The sequence below is a fragment of the Schistocerca serialis genome, chromosome 1 (assembly GCF_023864345.2).
Source record: "Schistocerca serialis cubense isolate TAMUIC-IGC-003099 chromosome 1, iqSchSeri2.2, whole genome shotgun sequence".
Classification (NCBI taxonomy): domain Eukaryota; kingdom Metazoa; phylum Arthropoda; class Insecta; order Orthoptera; family Acrididae; genus Schistocerca; species Schistocerca serialis.
The window spans coordinates 877,498,967-877,524,400 of record NC_064638.1 but is presented as its reverse complement, the minus strand read 5'-3'; the positions used below and the strand labels follow the sequence as shown (position 1 = coordinate 877,524,400).

At 41.4% G+C, this 25,434-nt stretch overlaps 1 protein-coding gene across 4 annotated transcripts in view; it reads right to left on the bottom strand.

Annotated features, from left to right (window-relative positions):
• The window catches only part of LOC126410738 (E3 ubiquitin-protein ligase Bre1), a 284,197-nt gene that overhangs the window by 159,184 nt on the left and 99,579 nt on the right, over positions 1–25,434 (bottom strand). For all 4 annotated transcript variants that reach the window (XM_050081311.1, XM_050081312.1, XM_050081315.1 and 1 more), the window contains exon 7: positions 21,838–21,963. In XM_050081311.1, the coding sequence (XP_049937268.1) occupies positions 21,838–21,963 (126 nt within the window). The remainder of the gene's footprint in view (positions 1–21,837; positions 21,964–25,434) is intronic.

The window sequence follows — 25,434 nt, the reverse complement described above, 5'->3', positions numbered from 1 at the left end:
GATCAGATACATTGATGATATCTTTACCATATTGACTCATGGTGAGGCCGATCTGTTAAAATTCCTGGAATTTCTGAATACCTCCTCCCAATTAAATTTCGCATAGTCCTATTCCAAATTCCATGCCACTTTCCTTGATGTTGATCTCGTCCTCACCGAAGGCCAGAAACACACTTCTGCCCACATTAAACCTGCCAACAAACAACCTACATTTTGACAGTTGTCATCCTTGCCATTTCAAATATTCCCCCGCCCATACAGCCTTGGCATCTGAGGCAAATGGACTTGTTTGCATGCAGACTCTTAACAGCAATACATCACCATTCTCCCCCGCAACCTTCACTGCATGTAATTACCCCACCAGCCTAGCTCATAAGCAGATTTCCCGGGCCATCACATCCAATCCTGGTACTGCTGATCCCTCCAAAAAACAACTTTGGAGCATAACAATGGTGACTCAGTATTACCCTCGTCTGGAATGTATTAATCAGCTACTTTGACAGGGCAACGGCTTTCTAATATAATGCCATGAATTGAAATCCGTTCTGTCTGAAATTTTGTCCACCACACCGAGAATACCTTTTCGTCACCCTCCCGATCACCACAATATTCTTGGCAGACCCTATGCTGCTCCTGTACCCATCTCCCTACCCTATGACTGTCCCTGATACAAGACTTGCCCTATGCACTCTCCTGCACCACCTATAGTGGCCCTGTAACTGGCAAAACATATACTATTAAAGGGACAGCCACCTGTAAAACAACACGTCATATACCAGCTGTTATGTAAACACTGTTTGGCCTTTTACACTGGTGTGACTACCACCAAATTCTCAATTAGGATGACTGGGCATAGGCAGAGGGTGTATACTGGCAACACGCAATATCCTGTTGCAGAGCTTGCTCTACAGCATGACAATCGTGACCTCGGTGCCTGTTTCACCACATGCACCATCTGGATTCTTCCCCTAGACACCAGTTTCTCTGAATTCTGCAGGTGAGAAATAGCCCTACAAGAAGTCCTTGGTTCTCACCACCCACCTGGCCTTAATTTATGTTAACTTCTTCCGTCTCAGCATTTCTTCATTCATCTCAGAATTTCTTCACAGTAACTACTCTTTCTTCTCTCTGTTTTAGTTTTCTACATCGTTCATTGTCTTACCCTTCTATTTTTCACCGTCCCCCTCCCATCTCTGCTACATTCAATGCACTTAGCTTTTCACTCTTAATAACTCATGCATGATGCTTAAGCAGTAATCTCTGCCTTGCATAATATCCTGTCTTTCAACTTTCGCTCTCATGTTTTCAAATCTCATCTCGTGCAGTCCCCAACAATTGGTCTTTCCTTTTCATTCTGTGCGGTAAGTCGCCCCTAACCCAATGGTTCTGGATGACCTTCCCGAAATCTACCCCTTTTCCTTGACTTCTCCAGTCCTTTTCCTTCACCGCTCTTCCTTCCCCTTCAACTCATCTGTATGAAGGAGCCACTGACTCCGAAAGCTTACCTAATTATAAACTTCTTTGCTTGGTGAATAGAAACTTTATAAAGACACTCTGTAAAGCAAGTTGAAGGCAGTCGCTGTAATTTGTTTTGACTGTACAAATGCAGGAGCTGCACTCATCATCTCTCTCTCTCTCTCTCTCTCTCTCTCTCTCTCTCTCTCTCTCCCCCCCCCCCCCCCCCCCCCTTGTTATTTTGAATGCTGTCTCATAAAATGTGTCATTATCGATTAAATAATTACGTTAATTTAATGGTAACAGCATTGTTTGAATCAAGAAACCTACTTTCCTCTTCCATTAATGTGACATCTCTATTTATTATGTTGCATTTTAGAACTTTTTCAGGCTGCAGCAAATGAGAGTTGCTGACAAATTGTCTAGCAGTACCAGAATGCTACTAGTGTTCAATCAGCCTTTACTTTATCAAACTTTTATTTCAGTATTCTTGAGATTTCTTTTACCAATCTTATCAGTAACGAAAATATGCAAACTGCATAATTTTAAGATCAGTCACTGACCTCCGAACAATGTTGTCAGTTAACATTCTAGTCAATCTAATGAGAATCTGGTGCTGGGTGGTGGAAGGCAAATCAATTAATAAGCAAGTAAAAACTTTCTATGCACTGTTGCACCATTTCAGAAGCTTTGTCACCAGCAGATGAGATTAAAAGTTTTCTAATACTACTAACTGTTTAACAATCAGTAAATATCTTTTGGGAGTTAATTTCAACCAGGAATATTTAAAGAAAATATCAGAAATTAACTTCTACAGCTAATATTAAACTCAATATTTCAAATTAACTTCCTCACTTCCAAAAAAATCATAAAATAATATTTCAATATTAGCAATTTTATATAAGTTATACTATTCCTACAGGTTCTATCTTTCATTCTGCTGGAATACAATCAACAGAAGCAAGGTTATTATTTTTCTTCAGTTCTCTTTTTTATAAAATCTCAGTCACACGTATCAATATAAAAATTTAATTCAACTGGCAGAAGCTGAGACGACATGACATTCCATTTCAAACACAACTAATGTTCTCTTCAGATTATTTTACTTTTAATGTGTTTATGCCACCAACTCACTGCTCACCAGTGTGACCTGCTCCTGATGAAACGAGTCCAAGAGTCTTACCAGCACATCTAACATCCACCATAGCTGGTTGCCCTACAGCTTACTACAATCCTCAGCAAGAAGATGATATTGAGCTAGTTTGTTTTTTGCATCAACACCACCATCACCACCACCACTTAACTTGGAAATTGAGCTTCAAAGTCTCTCTAGCAGTGCTGTGTTTGACTGTTCCTTGGTGTTTGGTTTTTCATACAGTGTACATCTACTTCTACATCTTCATCTACATCCTTATTCTGCAAACTACTGCAAAGTGCACGGCAAGGGTACTTCCCTTTATACAATATATTAAGTTATGGAGTGCAGGAAAAATGACTCCTTAAATACCACTGTGCAAGCTGTAATCACATTAATCTTATCTTTGCAGTCACTACAACGTCAACATGTAAGGAGCTAGAGCAGGCTGTTCCAGCTAGTTGGCTCCGTTGTGAGCCGCGGAGCGCTCCCTGCTCCAGGTAGCCGTGTCGCTCGCTGTGACCATTCAAGTGGGCCGGCACGTGGCACAGCTGGCTGAGGCAGGCGGCAAGGCAAGCGTTTTGATGTGCCAGCTGCGTCTTACAAGATCGACAACCTCGTACTCTTAGCTGCTAAGACGTGGTGACATGCTACACCAGGAAATACGATGTTCAGGAAATAAATAAGAAACATCTGCTTTACAAGAAATTGCATACTAAATTTATTGGGCCTCTGTAGCTTGACATTTTCTTTTCCTTACAAGATCGGAAATATCAGGCGTAAAAGTGTTCGCAGTGTTAATGCGGAGGATGGCCTTCATTGTTGCACCATGAAGAAACGATCGTTCCTGACTTTTTACTCTTTTCATTGCTGAGAAAAGCTGCTCACAGCAATACGTAGATCCAAACGTGCACATGATCTAAGCGGCATTGTTGTGAAGCTTGGGAAATGTTTTTTGCTGTAATGAACGATACCATTGTGACAAATCCAACGTGTTGTAGTACCTCTCTTTCAACAAACTTGAATTTTGCAAATCAATAATCTCCAATTGAAGTGACAATGACAAGTTATCGGGGGAAACTGAAAAAGGAGTGCTGAACACCTTAAGTTCCATTTCCAAACTAGTGAGGTCTCGGAATCGTGTTTCAAATGACGTGATGAGCTGCCTTAAATTTGCTTGATAATTGCCGAAAGCAGCACCTTCAGGTAGTTTTAAAGAAGCAAGACAATTGAAGAACGTTAAATGTCCATTACTCATCTGCCTCTCAAATAAACGTAACTTTTTCATGAACGCTTTGATCTGGTCGTGCATGTCAACGAGTAGCTGCCCTTTGCCCTGCAATGACAGATTTAAAAGAAAACATCAAGAACTTTTTTCCGACTCGGCCAAAGAACTGCACTGTGGTAAGGTATATCCCCATACTCCGCTTCCATCTTTCAGGAATCCTTTGAATTGGCGATGATTCATACCGTGACGCCGCACAAAATTCACACACTTCGCATCTTTCATTAGGCCACCTAGCTCTACTGTTTCAGCACACAGTGCCTCTTCGTGAATAAAACAATGAAGAGTCAAAATGTCTTTCCCAAATTCATTCCTGAGTTTATTTTTCAAACGAGAAGCAAAACCTTGGTGACGCCCGATCATTTGTGGTGCACCGTCTGTCGCTACAGAATGGAGCTTATCCCACGGCAAATTCATATTGTCCACTGATTCACAAACAGCTTCAAAAACGTCACGTCCTGTTGAGGTGTAATCGAGTGGTACCACATCCAAGAGTTCTTCAGTTACTTGCAGCTCCATGTCGACACCACGCACAAAGATTGCCAGCTGAGCACAGTCCGATATGTTGGTGCTTTCATCAAGCGCTAGCGAAAATGCAAAAAAGCTCTCCGCCTTTTTCCTGAGCAGTGTCTCTAAATCCGCTGCCATGTCCAGGATTCGACGAGACACTGTTTGCTTCGACAGGCAAACCCCTTCAATTGCCTGCACCTCACTTGGAAACAAATATTCTGCAACTGGTCCCACCGAAAACGGCTTGCCACTCGTCACAATGATGTGAGTGACCCTGTAGCTTGCTCGAATTGCAGATTCAGTAGTGTTTTCTCCGCTCTCATTCACCTGAAAATTATAAATGCATTACAGAACACGAACTATGTTGCATGTTTTGATACCCTCCGTATTAGGAAATCGTTTTTAAACTTACGTCTCCTGGTATGTCTTTCGTAAGTCTGGCTACCAGTTCTCTGCGTGCAACACCTTCTACCTGATCGTAGTGCGCTGCGTGAAGACGTGTATAATGTCGTCGTATATTGTACCTCTTCGCAGGATTAAATACTTTATGACATACAAGACACTGCGGACGACCATCCCTCTCAATGAATAGAAAGGTATCCTCCAATAGAGGTACAGGGGTCCCGCGGCTAGTCATAGCTGTCACTGAACACGGATTATTGCGTCAGTTGCGGCTGCATGCGGCCAGGAGGCAGTGAGTTCGCTTCCCACCTCCACGCGGGCTCCGAGCTGCCGCAGTGAGCGCTCCGGCTCCCTGGAGCTCAGTTGGAACAGCCTGAGCTAGAATATATTCCTAGATTCCTCAACCTAATACTGGAGCATTAAAAACATTGTAAATACCCTTTCCAGAGATAGCTTGCATCTAACTTCAGGCATCTTCCAGCTCAGGTTTTCCTTAATTTCTCTGACACTCTCTCATGATCAAACAAACCTGGGGCAACTTGTGCCTTCCCTTCTTTATATGCTTTCAGTGTGTGCTCATATCTTATTTGATATAGGATCCAAGACACGTGAGTTATTCTAAGTTGGACCATGTGTTTTGTAAGCAATCACCTTTGTAGACTGACAGAATTTTCCCACAATTCTACTAATTAAACTACCACACTCAGATAGCGACACAGTGATGACAACAAGTGGTTATTTTAAACAGGCGCTCCTATCAGCCATTTTTGGATGCAAAGCTACCTGCGATCAGAGGCATACAGATCATAATAACTGTTTCATCATGATGGATAACATTAGGTGAAATAATTTTTAGCAATTAATTCCCCCTTTTCACCCAATTTGATCAGAATGGAAGGAGATAAGAATGAAAATCTACAAGATGTAGATTGGTATATGATACAGATGTGGGTAAAACTGATGAAATACTGTCTCATAGTGAGTAGTCCTACGAACTGCTCTTCAATGGAAATATGTTAATAATTTTACACTTAGTCTTCATATCTTAAACTATTTGAGATAAATAATATTTAAAATAATCTAAAAAAAAATTTAAAACATTTGTAAATGTCTGAGAAAGTGCTCTGGGTAATTTTTGAGCTGTCTTTATAATTGTGAATTTACCTGCAGTGTGGGCAGTCTAATTCAAAGGGAGTACCCATACTACTACTACTTGTTTCTTATTGTCAATAACCACATTTTTTGGAGTGAATGAACCACTATTATCATCATCATATGATGCATAGAACATAGTTTTTGCTTCAGACACTGTAAGTAATGCACCCAACTTGTGATGTGAACAGTTGCAGGGTAAATGTTCCAGGTGAGAAGTGAGATGCCTGCACAATCTGTGAGCACTGCTGTGCCAGCATAGAGACTGGAGTGCAAATGCAAGAACGCTCCCAGTGAGCAGCGAGACGAGATGTGCCAGCAGCGGGGCTGCAGCATAAACGTACCCTAGTGAGCAGCATTAAGTGAATGACAATCTCTACATATAAAAGGCAATGGCCTGACCAAATGTCTGACTCATCGTTGCCGAGCCCAAAAAACTAAGGACAGGATCTTGAAATTTTGGAGAAGGTGTGGATTCTATAATGTACACATTGTTCATGAAGGGATTTTTCGAAATCTCAACTGTATAGGGTTGATATAAGGCGTGAAGGGTCTTTTTTATATAAATGTTGCTATTAAGGAAATTTTGAAGCTACACCTACAAAAATTGGCACTATGTTTCTCTGTCAGAAATAAGAAATACATGTTTCGGTGTTTATGAAAATTTAACCCGATGGGGGTGAAATAGTGGGTGAAGGCTTTTTTTGAAAATGTAACATTATTAAAGAACTAATAAAATAGTTTTAAAGCTACATGTAAGAGCACTGTCAATTGATTTCTTGGTTGCAATTAAAAAAATTGTATTTCATTATTTTTGGAAACTGAACACCTAACACGCTAAAATCAGGGATACAATTTTTTATGAAAATATTTTATTATGAAACAATACGAGAGAAGGAAAGTTGCTACTCACCTTATAGCGAAGATGCTTATTCGCAATAGGCACAATAAAAAGATTCACACAGTCATAGTTTTCGGCCATTAAGGCCTTTGTCAGCAATACACACACACACACACACACACACACACACACACACACACACAAGTGGAACTTGCACACACGTCTGCAGTCTCAGAGGGCTGAAACTACACTGCGAGCAGCAGCACCAGTGCATAATGGGAGTGGCGACTGGGTGGGGTTAAGGAGGAGGCTGGGGTGGGGAGGGAGAGGGATAGAATGGTGGGAGTGGCGGACAGTGAAGTGTTGCAATTTAGATGGAGGGCAGGAGAGAAGATGCCGATGGGGGGGGGGGGGGGGGGGGGGGTTATGTAGCGGAAAGGAGAGAAATAAAATGAATTAAAAAACTGGGTGTGGTGGTGAAATGACGGCTGTGTACTGCTGGAATGGGAACAGGGAGGGGGCTGGATGGGTGAGGACAGTGACTAATGAAGGTTGAGCCCAGGAGGCTTACGGGAACGTAGGATGTATTGCAGGGAAAGTTCCCACCTGCGCAATTCGGAAAAGCTGGTGTTGGTGGGAAGGATCCATATGGCACAGGCTGTGAAGCTGTAGTTGAGATGAGGAGTATCATGTTTGGCAGCGTGTTCAGCTACAGGGTGGTCCACTTGTTTTTTTGCCACAGTTTGTTGGTGGCCGCTCATGTGGACAGACATGTGGACAGACAACTTGTTGGTTGTCATGCCTACATAGAATGCAGCACAGTGGTTTCAGCTTAGCTTGTAAATCACATGACTGGTTTCACAGGTAGCACTGCCTTTGATGGGATAGGTACTGTTAGTGACCGAACTGGAGTAGGTGGTGGTAGGAGGATGTATGGGACAGGTCTTGCATCTAGGTCTATTACAGGGGTATGAGCCATGAGGTAAGGGACTGGGAGCAGGGGTTGTGTAAGGATGGATGAGTATATTGTGTAGGTTCAGTGGATGGCGGAATACCACAGTAGGAGGGGTGGGAATGATAGTGGGTAGAACATTTCTCATTTCAGGGCAAGATGAGAGGTAATCGAAGCCCTGGCGAAGAATGTAATTCAGTTGCTTCAGTCCCAGGTGGTACTGGGTTATGAGGGGAATGCTCCTCTGTGGCTGGACTGTGGGACTTTGGGAGGTGGTGGGAGACTGGAAAGATAAGGCACGGGGACATTTGTTTTTGTACAAGGAGGGAGGATAATTACAGTCAGTGAAGGCTTCAGTGAGACTCTCGAATATTTAGAGAGGGACCTGCTCGTCACTGCAGATGCGATGACCACGGGAGGCTAGGCTGTACATTCTCTGCCAGGGTTTTCAATTATCTCTCGTCGGGCCCTGAAATGAGAAATGTCCTACCCACTATCATTCCCACCCCTCCTACCATGGTATTTCAGCATCCACTGAACCTACACAATATACTCATCCATCCTTACACAACCCCTTCTCCCAATGCCCTACCTCATGGCTCATACCCTTGTAATAGACCTAGATGCAAGACCTGTGTCCCATATATCCTCACCTATCCCAAAAGCAGGGCTACCTGTGAAACCAGTCATGTGATTTACAAGCTAAGCTGAAACCACTGTGTTGCATTCTATATAGGCATGACAACCAACAAGCTGTCTTTCCGCATGAACAGCCACCGACAAACTGTGGCAAAAAAAACAAGTGCACCACCCTGTAGCTGAACACACTGCCAAACATGATACCCCTCATCTCAATGACAGCTTCACAGCCTGTGCGTATGGATCCTTCCCACCAACACCAGCTTTTCTGAATTGCGCAGGTGGGAACTTTCCCTGCAATACATCCCGTTCCCGTAACCCTCCTGGCCTCAACCTTCATTAGTCATTGTCCTCACCCATCCAGCCCCCTCCCTGTTCCCATTCCAGCAGTACACAGCCGTCATTTCACCGCCACACCCAGTCTTTTAATTTATTTTTATTTCTCTCCTTTCTGCTACATAACCCCCCCCCCCCCCTCCACATCTTTTCTCCTGCCCCCCATCTAAACTGCAAAACTTCACTGTCCGCCACTCCCACCATACTATCACTCCCCCTCCCTGCCCCAGCATCCTCCTTACCCACACCCAGTCGCCACTCCCATCATGCACTGGTGCTGCTGCTCGCAGTGTAGTTTCAGCTCTCTGAGACTGCAGACGTGTGTGCACGTTGCACTTGCGCGAGTGTGTGTGTGCGCGCGCGCTTTTGTGTATGTGTCTACTGTTGACAAAGGCCTTAATGGCCAAAAGCTATGATTGTGTGAATCTTTTTACTGTGCCTATCGTGACTCAGCATCTCTGCTATATGGTGAGTAGCAACTTTCCTTCTCTCGCATTATTACATTCCATCCTGGATTTTATTAAGAAAGCATTTTTAAAGCTTAATCTATGAAAATTTAAATTTGGCTTCTCAATTAGAAATCAAAAAAGTGTTTCATTGTTTTTGAAAACTCAGCCCCTAATTGGGTGAATCAGGGGATGAAAGTTTTTATCAAGCTAGAACTACAAAAACTGATATTTGGTTTCTCAGTCAGAAAATTAAAATTGTGTTTCAGCATGTTTCGAAATTCAACCACTAAGTGGGAAAAATAGTAGGTGAAAGTTCTTTTGAAAATAAATAATTACTAAAAAAACTACTGAAAGGATTTTAAGGCTACATCTACGACAAATGATAATTGACTTGTCAGTTGTAAGTAAAAAAATATTTGTTTCCGTGTTTCCAGAAATTCAATCCCTAAAGGAGTGCAATAGGTAATGGAAATTGTTTAGAAAATATTTTGTGACACTAAAAAATTTTAACACTAAATTTATGAAAATTTGTATTTCACCTCTCAATTATGAAGAAATATTTGTTAAGGAATTAAAACTGCTATGGAAATATCTCCACAAGAATGCGAAAAACCATGATTAACCATAACTTTAGACCTCCAGCTACCGGAATAGCCTTTTTGTAAGACATGTGTCCGTAATTAGCACAAAAAGCTTAGAAGGTGTTGCAATTTGTGAAAAACATAAAAATTGGATTAAAAAAAAAGTCTCTACAGGTCATACAGCCTATGCAAGTGACACAGAGGGCACTGAGCTAGTGATTAATAAAAATCACCACAGCTGTAACATTACACTTTTATTGTGTTACAATCAGTTTTGTTCAGTCAACACCTTTAGGTTGCTGAGTTGTGCTAAAGTTATGACACAAATGGTCTGGTTGTTATAGTGACATCAAAGACCAAACCCAAAAACAGTGATCATAAACTTCCTGCCAACTGTCTGGTGGAAGTATAGTGAGTAGACACAGGAGGCTGTATGCATTACACACTTTATACTGCAAACAGCATGTTGTATGTGCTTGCCATACTTCCACCAAGCAATCAACAGAATGTTTATGTGAATCTTAGGCGTTACCTACGACAACCAGACTTAGGCAAAAGTCGGCAACCCGAATATGTTCAATGTTCAGAGGGGGGGGGGGGGGGGGGGGGAAATGTTCACAATACAATAAAACTGTAACAGTACAGGTGAGATGGTTTTTATTAATCATTAACATTATTAGCTGTGGTGCTCAATGTGATCAAGACAGTACTATGCGGCTTGGCCTTTCTTTAAATGGACATAAGATAGTAATATAAATTATAGAAGTTCAAATACGTAAAATGACTAAACACAAGAAATACTAATTTGAGAGAAAAACTTGGTTAGTTTAGTTTTACATACTGCAATCATATGTTAAAGATATTGATGAAAGAACTTGATAAGGCTACCACATGGCACTTTCTCAAATTAAATCAGTCTCCCCTCTGCCCGGCTACTCCTTAACTTCAAGCACTGTGATAATCAGCACACCATTAACACCTTGGCCATGCTCAAAAGGTGAGCTCAGCATATATTTTGGCACTGGTCCCATGCTCGATGAACTGGGTTCAGGCAGCTCTGTTGCCTCACCATGAATGCTTGTCCCATCCAGTTTGGCCTGTCTGGCCTACTGCACCATGTGCTCAACAAACAGTGCTAAGGCACGTAGTTTGCCATATTCAGTGATCTCTACAAAATGTATTTCAATGTCTGTACCAGACGCAACAATGTTGTAAGTTACACAGTACATACACAGGTGTAAGCATGTCTAGGTGTGCACCTTCTTTATTGTTGTGTTATGAAGACCAATTATTAAACACAAGTGATGATGAGCGGTCTAGCGACACTTTGCTGAGTAGTGGTGAAGACAGCAATCATGATACTATAACGAATACATATCAGAAACATCAAGTGGTTAAGAGGATGTCAAAGAAGAAATGATGACTGCTGGCAATAGTTCTGGTTCTATAAGATCGTTGTCTGTCAATTGTAGTGTAGACATGAGTAAACTCCCTTTCACAGGGTGTAAAAATTTCTTTTGGAGATTCTCTGAATCCACTTAATAATTTCATTTTCTTATGATAGCTTGCTAACGAAGATAACTAATGAGACAAACAAGTATGCCGAAAAATTCATAAATTCCCAAGCTAACAAATTGAAACAGAGAGTACACGTGCACAAATGGATACGAAAGAAACGACGGTGAATTGTATTCTTTATTCGTAAAGTAATTCCTCCTAGGGAATATTCAAAAGCCAGACTTCAAAATGTATTATTCAAGGCAAACAGTCATTGAAACATCAATTTTCCATAAAGTTATGTGAGAAAGTAGATTCAGTCTTCTCTTGGAGTTCATTTTAATGACAAATATGATTATTTAAGAGACTGGAACTCCCACAAAATTGTACAAAGTAAAACCTGTCCCTGACTATCTAAAGAAGAAATTTGAAGAGGTTTATACTCCTGAATGAGAATTATTCACTGATAAATAACTTACTATGGAAAGGGTGGCTCTCTATTAAGTAATCTTAGCAACAGAATGTGTTCACTTTTGTATTAAATCACTTTGCTTTAGTGAAGCAAATAGTGGGCAATTATGCTGCTTTGTAGTTTAGAATGGGAATGAGACTGTATTTGAGTCACAACTTAGTGAATATCCTCTAGCTTCTAAAGTGGTTTCATAGCATTAAAAAAATTAATTAAAGTTAAGATATATAGAAATAATGAGATTAATGTTTAGGCATGTCTGACAAGCACAATAAGTTGAGCTATGCCAATTAATAATACTAAGTCTGATCGCCAAATCCACCTACAAAATCTTGACCGTGTCCATGATGATGTAATCCGATCTTCATGATAACTCCGAAGTACATAGGTGGGCTTCTTGGGTTTTTATATATTGCAGAACTACTTGGAATAATGAGTCATACAATCTTTCAGTTAGTAAAATAATATTATATCCTTTTCTTTGATGCACACAAAAAACAGACTTTTTACGTATCCTTACCATCAAAATGGCTACCGCCAATTTCGCTCTAAAATACCATGCGTCTGCCTCCATTTATTAACAGGGAGCGAGTCCCTCCTCTTATCCAGGAACAGGAAAAACATCTAATGTTTTTTAACATTTGAAATAAAAAATACATGACGGTAGGCGCAGGCTCTATGCTGGGCTATCGCTTCACCTTTTCTCTTTCCCTTAAAAGAGAGAGAGAGAGAGAGAGAGAGAGAGAGAGAGAGAGAGAGAAATGCAAAAGGTACATTACAGTTACAAGGAAATTTTAATGAGGAATATATACTTTGTTTATCAACAGGTCCCCCCCCCCCCTCACCCCAACCCAATGAACCATGGACCTTGCCATTGGTGGAGAGGCTTGCATGCCTCAGTGATACAGATGGCCGTACCGTAGGTGCAACAACAACGGAGGGGTATCTGTTGAGAGGCCAGACAAACGTGTGGCTCCTGAAGAGGGGCAGCAGCCTTTTCAGTAGTTGCGGGGGCAACAGTCTGGATGATTGACTGATCTGGCCTTGTAACACTAACCAAAACGGCCTTGCTGTGCTGGTACTTTGAAAGGCTGAAAGCAAGAGGAAACTACAGCTGCAATTTTTCACAAGGACATGCAGCTTTACTGTATGGTTAAATGATGATGGTGTCCTCTTGGGTAAAATATTAGGGAGGAAAAATAGTCCCCCATTTGGATCTCCGGGTGGGGACTACCCAAGAGGACGTTGTTATCAGGAGAAAGAAAACTGGTGTTCTAAGGATCGGAGCGTGGAATGTCAGATCCCTTAATTGGGCAGGTAGATTGGAAAATTTAAAAAGGGAAATGGATAGGTTAAAGTTAGATATAGTGGGAATTAGCGAAGTTCGGTGGCAGGAGGAACAAGACTTTTGGTCAGGTGATTACAGGGTTATAAATACAAAATCAAATAGGGGTAATGCAGGAGTAGGTTCGATAATGAATAAAAAATAGGAGTGCGGGTAAGCTATCACAAACAGCATAGTGAACGCCTTATTGTGACCAAGATAGACATGAAGCACATGCCTACTACAGTAGTACAAGTTTATATGCCAACTAGCTCTGCAGATGATGAAGACACTGATGAAATGTATGATGAGATAAAATAAATTATTAAGATAGTCAAAGAAGATGAAAATTTAATAGTCATGGGTGACTGGAATTCGATAGTAGGAAAAGGAAGAGAAGGAAACATAGTAGGTGAATATGGACTGGGGGGGGGGGGGGGGGGGTAAGAAACAAAAGAGGAAGCCATCTGGTAGAATTTTGCACAGAGCATAACTTATTCATAGTTAACACTTGGTTCAAGAATCATTAAAGAAGGTTGTATACATGGAAGAATCCTGGAGATACTACAAGGTATCAGATTACATAATGGTAAGACAGAGATTTAGGAACCAGGTTTTAAATTGCAAGACATTTCCAGGGGCAGATATGGACTCTGACCACAATCTACTGGTTTTGAACTGTAGATTAAAACTGAAGAAACTGCAAAAAAGTGGGAATTTAAGGAGATGGGACCTGGATAAACTGACTAAACCAGAGGTTGTACAGAGTTTCAGGGAGAGTGTAAGGGAACAGTTGACAGGAATGGGGAAAGAAATACAGTAGAAGAAGAATGAGTAGCTCTGAGGGATGAAGTAGTGAAGGCAGCACAGGATCAAGTAGGTAAAAAAACGAGGGCTAGTAGAAATCCTTGGGTAACTGAAGAAATATTGAATTTAATTGATGAAAGGAGAAAAATATAAAAATGCAGTAAATGAAGCAGGTAAAAAGGAATAGAAGCGTCTCAAAAATGAGATCGACAGGAAGTGCAAAATGGCTAAGCAGGGATGGCTAGAGGACAAATGTAAGGATGTAGAGGCTTATCTCATTAGGGGCAAGATAGATACTGCCTACAGGAAAATGAGAGAGAACTTTGGAGAAAAGAATATCAAGAGCTCAGATGGAAACCCAGTTCCAAGCAAAGAAGGGAAAGCAGAAAGGTGGAAGGAGTATATAGAGGGTCTATACAAGGGCGATGTACTTGAGGACAATATTATGGAAATGGAAGAGGATATAGATGAAGATGAAATGGAAGATACGATACTGCGTGAAGAGTTTGACAGAGCACTGGAAGACCTGAGTCGAAACAAGGCCCCAGGAGTAGACAACATTCCAATAGAACTACTGACGGTCTTGGGAGAGCCAGTTCTGACAAAACTCTACCATCTGGTGAGCAAGAGGCATGAGACAGGCAAAATACCCTCAGACTTCAAGAAGAATATAACAACTCCAATCCCAAAGAAAGCAGGTGTTGACAGATGTGAAAATTACCAAACTCTCAGTTTAATAAACCTCGGCTGCAAAATCCTAACACGAATTCTTTACAGACGAATGGTAAAACTGGTAGAAGCCGACCTTGGGGAAGATCAGTTTGGATTCCGTAGAAATGTTGGAACACGTGAGGCAATACTGACCTTACGACTTATCTTAGAAGAAAGATTAAGAAAAGGCAAACCTACATTTCTAGCATTTGTAGACTCAGAGAAAGCTTTTGACAATGTTGACTGGAATACTCTCTCAAATTCTGAAGGTGGCAGGGGTAAAATACAGGGAGCGAAAGGCTATTTACAATTTGTACAGAAACCAGATGGCAGTTATAAGAGTCGAGGGGCACAAAAGGGAAGCAGTGGTTGGGAAGGGAGTGAGACAGGGTTGTAGCCTCTCCCCGATATTATTCAATCTGTATACTGAGCAAGCAGTAAAGGAAACAACAGAAAAATCGGAGTAGGTATTAAAATCCAAGGAGAAGAAATAAAAACTTTGCGGTTCGCCGATGATATTGTAATCCTGTCAGAGACAGTAAAGGACTTGGAAGAGCAGTTGAACAGAATGGACAGTGTCTTGAAAGGAGGATATAAGATGAACACCAACAAAAGCAAAACGAAGATAATGGAATGCAGTCGAATTAAGTCGGGTGATGCTGGTGGTTTAGGGTGTGGGTTCCTGTTGTCATGTCCTAGTTCATGAACCATAGGCAACGTATGAGTGGCCAAGGAAGTGGTGCTGGCAGTCGGGATACCAGTTACTTTGGAATAAGGTTGGGCATCTCTGACATATTCTGAGTCGTGGTCACCATTGTGCTCAGATGGCAAAGACTACCAAATCCACCGGTTAGTCCCTCAACCATTAGGGGTAAAACTCAATGGGACCTGGGGCAAGTAAGGCTAGCAACCTGCTTCCGTGGTACTTTAGGTGTGATGCTGGCAACATTCACAGCAAAATGCCTCGGACCTTTGGAGGTAACGGAGTCCCACCTCTAAATGACAAACCAGGGACCCCTAAGATACGACTCGGCAAACGAATGGTAACGAGATGGGGAGCTATTAATATCAATGGGGGCTACTCTGGGAAGAATGCAGAGCTGGCAGAGGCTGCAGGTACGATGGGGTTGGACATTTTAGCTGTTAGTGACATTCGGGTAAGGGGTGAGAAAGAAGAGGAAGTGGGAGAATACAAGGTCTACTTGTCAAGAGGCAAAGCAGGAATAGCACAATGGGGTGTAGGGCTTTACATCAGGAAAGAAATGGAACCCAGCGTAGTTGCAATAATGTACGTAAACGAATGACTGATGTGGATAGATTTGACAGTGTCTAGGAAGAAAATTAGGATTGTGTCAGTATATTCGCATCATGAAGGGACAGATCTAGATAAGACGGATAGTTTTTATGACACACTCAGTGATGTAGTTGTTAGAGTAAAGGACAAGGACAGTGTTCTGCTCATGGGTGATTTTAATGCCAGGATTGGAAATCGAACAGAAGGGTATGAAAAAGGTTATGGGTAAATTTGGAGAGGACATGGAGGCCAACAGAAATGAGAAACAACTCTTGCATTTCTGTGTCAGTATGGCCTTAGTAAACACCAACTCCTTCTTTAAACATAAGAACATTCACCGGTATACTTGGGAAGCCAGGGGAACCAGATCTGTCATTGACTACATAATAACAGATCAGGAATTCAGGAAGGTTGTGAGGGACACAGGTGTACTCAGAGGATTCTTTGATGACACTGATCACTATTTAATCTTCAGTGAAATTGGTATTGTGAGGCCGAAAGTGCAGGAGGTCAGGTCCATATATAGGAGGATAAGAGTGGAGAAACTTCAGGATAAGGAAATCAGGCACAAGTACATAACAGTGATCTCAGAAAGGTACCAGTTAGTTGAATGTAGTCAATTACAGTCATTGGAAAAGGAATGGACAAGGTACAGGGACACAGTACTAGAAGTGGCCAAAGAATGTCTTTGAAAAGAAGTGTGTAAAGGTAGGAGAAGCAAACAGCTTGGTGGAATGACACAGTCAAGACAGCCTGTAAAAGGAAAAACAAGGCAAATCAAAAATGGCTACATACTAGAACTCAGGTAGACAGAGAAAGTTATGTTGAAGAAAGAAACAAAGCCAAACATATAATTGCAGCATCCAAGAAGACTTTGGAAACAGGTTGGAGACTTTGGGTCAAGCTGCTTGAAAACCATTAAGGAGTGTAATTAGCAGTCTTCGAAAGGAAGGTAAGAAGGAAACGACAAGTATTTTGGACAGGTCAGGAAAACTGCTGGTGAATCCTGTGGATGCCTTAGGCAGATGGAGGGAATATTTTGAAGAGTTGCTCAATATAGGTGAAAATGCGATCATTAATGCTTCAGATTTCGAGGAAGAATGGGATAGGAATGATGATGGAAATAGGATCACATTTGAGGAAGTGGAGAAAATGGTCAATAGATTGCAGTGCAATAAAGCACCTGGGGTGGATGAAATTAAGTCAGAACTCATCAAATACAGTGGAATGTCAGGCCTTAAATGGCTACACAGGATTATTGAAATGGCGTGGGAGTTGGGACAGGTTTCATCAGCCTGGACGAAAGCAGTAATCACACCAACCTTTAAATATGGAAACAGAAAAGATTGTAACAACTACAGAGGTATCTCTTTAATCAGCGTTGTGGGTAAAATCTTCTCAGGTATTGTTGAAAGGAAAGTGCGAATATTAGTTGAGGAAAAATTGGATGAAAATCAGTGTGAGTTTAGGCCTCTTAGAGGTTGTCAGGACCAGATCTTTAGCTTACGCCAAATAATGGAGAAATGTTACGAGTGGAACAGGGAATTGTATCTATGCTTTATAGATCTAGAAGAGGCATATGACCAGGTTCCTAGGAGGAAGTTATTGTCTGTTCTACGAGATTATGGAATAGGAGGCAAACTTTTGCAAGCAATTAAAGGTCTTTACATGGATAGTCAGGCAGCAGTTAGAGTTGACGGTAAACTGAGTTCATGGTTTAGAGTAGTTTCAGGGGTAAGACAAGGCTGCAACCTATCTCCACTGTTGTTCATATTATTTATGGATCATATGTTGAAAACAATAGACTGGCTGGGTGAGATTAAGATATGTGAACACAAAATAAGCAGTCTCGCATATGCGGATGACTTAGTTGTGGTGGCAGATTCGATTGAAAGTTTGCAAAGTAATATTTCAGAGCTAGATCATAAATGTAAGGACTACGGTATGAAGATTAGCATTTCCAAAACGAAAGTAATGTCAGTGGGAAAGAGATATAAATAGATTGAGAACCAAGTAGGAGGAACAAAGTTAGAATACGTGGACAGTTTCAAGTACTTATAATGCATATTCTCACAGGATGGCAACATAGTGAAAGAACTGGAAGCAAGGTGTAGCAAAGCTAATGCAGTGAGCGCTCAGGTACGATCTACTCTCTTCTGCAACAAGGAAGTCAGTACCAAAACTAAGTTATCTGTGCACCATTCAATCTTTCGACCAACTTTGTTGTATGTGAGCGAAAGCTGGGTGGATTCAGGTTACCTTATCAATAAGGTTGAGGTTACGGATATGAAAGTAACTACGATGATTGCAGGCACTAGTAGATGGGAACAATGGCAGGAGGGTGTCCACAATGAGGAAATCAAAGAAAAAATGGGAATGAACTCTATAGATGTAGCCGTCAGGGTGAACAGGCTTAGATGGTGGGGTCATGTTACACGCACGGGAGAAGCAAGATTACCCAAGAAACTCATGGGTTCAGCAGTAGAAGGTAGGAGTAGTTTGGGTAGATTTGGTTAAGAATGATTTTGAAGTAATAGGTGTAAGGGCAGAAGAGGCACCAATGTTAGCACTGAATAGGGGATCATGGAGGAATTTTATAAGGGGGACTATGCTCCAGACGGAACGCTGAAAGGCTTGATCAGTCTTAAATAATAATGATGATGCTGAGGGATTTAGATTAGAAAATGAGACACTTAAAGTAGTAAAGGAGTTTTGATATTTGGGCAGCAAAATAACTGATGATGGTCGAAGTAGAGAGGATGTAAAATGTATACTGGCAATGGCAAGGAAAGCGTTTCTTAAGAAGAGAAATTTGTTAACATTGAGTATAGATTTAAGTGTCAGGAAGTCGTTTCTGAAAGTATTTGTATGGAGTGTAGCCATGTATGGAAGTGAAACATGGACGATAAATAGTTTAGACAAATAGAGAATAGAAGCTTTTGAAATTGGTGCTACAGAAGAATGCTGAAGATTAGATGCATAGATCACATAACTAATGAGGAGGTATTGAATAGAATTGGGGAGAAGAGGAGTTTGTGGCACAACTTGACAAGAAGAAGGGACTGGTTGGTAGGACATGTTCTGAGGCATCAGGGGATCACAAATTTAGCATTGGAGGGCAGCGTGGAGGGTAAAAATCGTAGGAGGAGACCAGGAGATGAATACACTAAGCAGATTCAGAAGGATGCAGATTGCAGCAAGTACTGAGAGATGAAGCAGCTTGCACAGGATAGAGTAGCATGGAGAGCTGCATCAAACCAGTCTCAGGACTGAAGACCACAACAACAACAACAACAACAACCACAACAAACACAACAACAGGTTTTAAAACTTACTCAGCTGTTGGATTTTCTCATTCTAAGAAGCACTGACCACATTAGAACTGTTATGATTAACAGGATAGAAATGCCAGCAGCTTTGTTGGAAGTAAAAGTCGAGAAAGGCAATGTTAAGACCTTTCGTAAAGGGAAACTGATGGCACGCAACGGTGAGTTACGGAAGATGTGTAGACCCTTTCCATTGTTTGCAATGACGAACTACAGCAAACCAAGGAAATAAAATTAAAAAAGTTAAAACAAAACCTGAAGTAATACTGAAATATAGTGACAGAATGGGTTGTGTTGATTTAGATGACAATTCATTCAGTCACAAGTAAACGTTTTTGAAAATATTATATGAAACAATTTTGCCATTTCATGGATACAGCAGCTCTGAATTCGTACCTATTGCACGAGAAATTGGTGTTAAGTTTCGGAGACCTGACTTTCAAATTACTCTCATTGGAAATTTGCTAGAATAATACTGTGTACACATCAATTCATTCTCCCAGCATAGAAAAGCTGGACAACCTTGCCAAGTATCAGTCCCAACAAATTTGCTGGGCCATTTTTTGAAACACTGAGAACAAGTATGTGCCAACACAAACCAAAAGAACAGGAAAAAAGTAAGAAAAAAATGCATGCTTGTGAAGAGCGTGGTGCTCGACTATGTGCAATACCATGCTCTGAATTGAACAATACAAAACTAATTTCTGAGAAATTTGTTCAACAAAACTGTGTATACATTGGTCCCACCAATAACACCCTTCCCCAGAATATGAAAATAAATAAAAAATTATTTTAAAAGTATTATGAAAAGAATATAATGCTGCTCACCATACAGTGGAGATGTTGAGTCACAGACGGGCACTACAAAAAGACACTGAACAAGTAAGCTTTCAGCCAAAAGGCTGCCTCCTGAATCATGCAAAACACACACACCCCACACACACACACACACACACACACACACACACACAAATGCACCTCTCACACATGACTACTGTCTGTGGCATTCTCACCTTGGCAGCGAGAAGCAGTGGCCTTGTGTACATGAGATGCATTTGTGTGAATGTGTGTATGTCTACTACGCGATCAGAAGTATCCAGACACCTGGCTGAAAATGACGTACAAGTTCATGGCCCTCCACTGGTAATGCTGGAATTCAATATGGTGTTGATCCACCCTTAGCCTTGATGACAGCTTCCACTCTCACAGGCCTATGTTCAATCAGGTGCTGGAAGATTTTTTTGGGGAATGGCAGCCTATTCTTCACAGCGTGCCTCACTGAGGAGAGGTATCTATGTCTGTCGGTGAGGCCTGTCACGAAGATGGCATTCCAAAACATCAATGTAGGCTTGTGCTGTGATAGTGCCACACAAAACAAGAGGTGTAAGGGCCCTCGACGAAAAACACAACCACACCACAACACCACCGCCTACAAATTTTACTGTTGGCACTACACAAGCTGGCAGTTGACGTTCACTGGGCATTTGCTGCACCCAAACCCTGTCATCAGATTGCCACAGAGTGTACAGTGATTCATCCCTCCACACAACATTTTTCCACTGTTCAATCATTCAATGTTTACACTCCTTGCACCAAGCGAGGCATCGTTTGGCATTTTCCAGCATGATGTGTGGCTTATGAGCAGCCGCTCGACCACAAAATCCAAGTTTTCTCACCTCCCGTCTAACTTTCATAGTACTTGCAGTGGATCCTGATAGTTTGAACTTCCTCCGTGATGGTCTGGATAGATGTCTGCCTATTACACATTACAACCCCTCTTCAACTGTCAATGGTCTCTGTCAGTCAACAGACGAGGTCAGCCTGTATGCTTTTGTGCTGTATGTGTCCCTCCACAGTTCCACTTCACTATCACATCAGAAACAGTGGACCTAGGGATGTTTAGGAGTGTGGAAATCTTGCATACAGACAAATGATACAAGTGACACCCAATCATCTGACCATGTTCGAAGTGCGCGAGTTCCGCGGAGTGCCCCATTCCGCACTCACATAATGTCTAATGACTACTGGGGTCACTGATATGAGTACCTGGCAGTAGATGGCAGCACAATGCACCTAATATGAAAAACATGTTTTTGAGGGTATCTGGATACTTTTGAACACATAGTGTATTTTCACTAATTCAGAAGGAGGCCTTTTTGGCCGAAAGCTTAATTGTTCAGTATCTTTTGTTGTACCTGTCTGTAACTCATCTCCACTGTATGGTGGGTAGCAATATATCCTAGGCCTGCACAATTCCATTCATAAGCAATGAGGCAGGTGTCAACCGTAGCCTGCCACCAGCTGCTTATCTGTGCAATAAAGAGCACAGTGAAAGGGTCAACAATGTCAAACTTTACTTGGCAGAATTTATTATTTGATGCAAATGCCATAAACAAAGACTGAAAATAAATAAATAAAAAGTAACCGACATTTTGGTTGTGAATCTTGGAAGCTTTTTTCTGCATTTGTCACTTGGGTGCATCTTGTAAAACATATATTATGCTAGAAAAAGAAAAGAATTGCAGTATTTGTATAAATGAGTTGGTTGGTTTTTTTTTTTTTAACTTATCTCATCTATGGAAAATGGTACATAACACTTTAGTGTGCTCAGTGTTCTGAAAGATGATGTTTAAACAGTGGATGAAGACTTAGGAAAATTGGTAAGTACTTACATCCATCTTCAGCTTTTCAACTTCTTTAAGCACCTCTCGATGTTGCTGATGCAGTTTATCTAATTCTTGTAACCTATTGTTGGCTAGTTCCCGCTGTTCCTCCACCTCTTTCTGGAGGTCTTCTAGCTGAAAATTATTTCAATAAGAATTTATAGTGTAGACTACAGAAATAGTGAAAGAAGGGGAAGATGGGGGGAGGGAATGATGTGGCACAAGCTATAGAAATAAAAAAAAACTTTGAACTTATTTTCCAGCATGCATATCAAAGTTAGTTAGTCTTTTTCAATTTTCTTGAAAGAAGCCATTTTCTTCGGCAGATTTGTCCATCTTTTTTACTCGAAATAATAACTTTTTCATCATTAGCGATTATCCGATTGTACGAAATGAAATTACATACAAGTAACTTACAATGAAACAAGAAATACAGGGTCATTACAAATGATTGAAGCGATTTCACAGCTCTACAATAACTTTATTATTTGAGATATTTTCACAATGCTTTGCACACACATACAAAAACTCAAAAAGTTTTTTTAGGCATTCACAAATTTTCGATATGTGCCCCTTTAGTGATTCGGCAGACATCAAGCCGATAATCAAGTTCCTCCCACACTCGGCGCAGCATGTCCCCATCAATGAGTTCGAAAGCATCGTTGATGCGAGCTCGCAGTTCTGGCACGTTTCTTGGTAGAGGTGGTTTAAACACTGAATCTTTCACATAACCCCACAGAAAGAAATCGCATGGGGTTAAGTCGGGAGAGCGTGGAGGCCATGACATGAATTGCTGATCATGATCTCCACCATGACCGATCCATCGGTTTTCCAATCTCCTGTTTAAGAAATGCCAATCATCATGATGGAAGTGCGGTGGAGCACCATCCTATGGTACGTTTAGCTCCCTGCTTGCTTTATTCGTCGACTTCCGCGGGCTACGCGTGAAACTTGCCCGCACGCGTTCAACCGTTTCTTCGCTCACTGCAGGCCGACCCGTTGATTTCCCCTTACAGAGGCATCAAGAAGCTTTAAACTACGCATACCATCGCCGAATGGAGTTAGCAGTTGGTGGATCTTTGTTGAACTTCATCCTGAAGTGTCGTTGCACTGTTACGACTGACTGATGTGAGTGCATTTCAAGCACGACATACGCTTTCTCGGCTCCTGTCGCCATTTTGTCTCACTGTGCTCTCGAGCGCTCTGGCGGCAGAAACCTGAAGTGCGGCTTCAGCCGAACAAAACTTTATGAGTTTTTCTAGGAATCTGTAGTGTGTTGTGACCATATGTCAATGAATGGAGCTACAGTGAATTTATGAAATCGCTTCAATCATTTGTAATAGCCCTGTATATAGGAAAATATCAAATTAATGTCTTGGTTACTTATGATACACTAAAAATTATGTTATGCTTACACCATATTAAGATTCAACCAACAGCGTCAAAAGAATAACATTTAATGGCATACCTTTTAAGAATACCTGAAACATAAACCTCAACAAAGCCTTCAAGGTGTTGGGTAAAAGCAGAAAAGGAGTCAATTTGAAGGGTACATACACAGGGTGTTACAAAAAGGTACGGCCAAACTATCAGGAAACATTCCTCACACACAAAGAAAGAAAATATGTTATGTGGACATGTGTCCACAAACGCTTACTTTCCATGTTGGAGCTCATTTTATTACTTCTCTTCAAATCACATTAATCATGGAATGGAAACACACAGCAACAGAACGTACCAGTGTGACTTCAAACACTGTTACAGGAAATGTTCAAAATTTCCTCCGTTAGCGAGAATACATGCACCCACCCTCCGTTGCATGGAATCCCTGATGAGCTGATGCAGCCCTGGAGAATGGTGTATTGTATCACACCCGTCCACAATACGAGCACGGGGAGTCTCTACATTTGGTACCGGGGTTGCGTAGACAAGAGCTTTCAAATGCCCCCATAAATGAAAGTCAAGAGGTTGAGTCAGGAGAGCGTGGAGGCCATAGAATTGGTCCGCCTCTACCAATCCGTCGGTCACCGAATCTGTTGTTGAGAACACTTCGACTGAAATGTGCAGGAGCTCCATCGGGCATGAACCGCATGTTGTGTTGTACTTGTAAAGGCATGTGTTCTAGCAGCACAGGTAGAGTATCCCGTATGAAATCATAACGTGCTCCATTGAGCGTAGGTGGAAGAACATGGGGCCCAATCAAGACATCACCAACAATGCCTGCCCAAACGTTCACAGAAAATCTGTATTGACGTGATTAAACAATTGCGTGCGGATTCTCGTCAGCCCACACATGTTGATTGTGAAAATTTACAATTTGATCACGTCAGAATGAAGCCTCATCCGTAAAGAGAACATTTGCACTGAAATGAGGATTGACACATTGTTGGATGAACCATTCGCAGAAGTGTACCTGTGAAGGCCAATCAGCTGCTGATAGTGCCTGCACACGCTGTACATGGTACGGAAACAACTGGTTCTCCCGTAGCACTCTCCATACAGTGACATGGTCAACGTTACCTTGTAGAGCAGAAACTTCTCTAACGCTTACATTAGGGTGATCGTCAACTGCACGAAGAATTGCCTCGTCCATTGCAGGTGTCCTCGTCGTTCTAGGTCTTCCCCAGTCGCGAGTCATAGGCTGGAATGTTCTGTGCTCCCTAAGACGCCGATCAATTGCTTCGAACGTCTTCCTGTCGGGACACCTTCGTTCTGGAAATCTGTCTCGATACAAACGTACCGCGCCGCGGCTATTGCCCCGTGCTAATCCATACATCAAATGGGCATCTGCCAACTCCGCATTTGTAAACATTGCACTGACTGCAAAAACACATTTGTGATGAACACTAACCTGTTGATGCTACGTACTGATGTGCTTGATGCTAGTACTGTAGAGCAATGAGTCGCATGTTTACACAAGCACCGAAGTCAACATTACCTTCCTTCAATTGGGCCAACTGGCGGTGAATTGAGGAAGTACAGTACATACTGACGAAACTAAAATGAGCTCTAACATGGAAATTAAGTGTTTCCGGACACATGTCCACATAACATCTTTTCTTTATTTGTGTGTGAGGAATGGTTCCGGAAAGTTTGGCCGTACCTTTTTGTAACACCCTGTATATTCAATAACATGTCAGAGCACATGAAACGCTCCATGAGAAATGTGGTGGAGTTTAAGAGTGAATTAAGTAACTTTCTGTTGGGCAACTATTTATACTACATTGAAGATCTTTTTCACAGAAACTTTCGGAATGTTGTTGCTTATTTTTAATGAATATTAACAATGTAATATAATGATATCCATAATGTTAATTTCATTGTGTTGCGCTTAAATAAAAATCACTTTTTTCCCCACATCCAAGAAAGCCCTCTTTGCAGAATCAATCAAACGCAACTAATAGGTGAGGATCAAGGATAAACTTTAGCAGGGAGAAAATGTAGGTAATCACTTACACATCAAAATCAGATGCCCTCCATTCTCATCTGACGGCAGCAAAGAGTTAGAAAACATTACGCAATGCATGGCAATAGCAACATACCATATTTACCCAAGAATAAGACGATCCGAATATAAGACGACCCCCTTTTCTTTAAGTCTCCTTG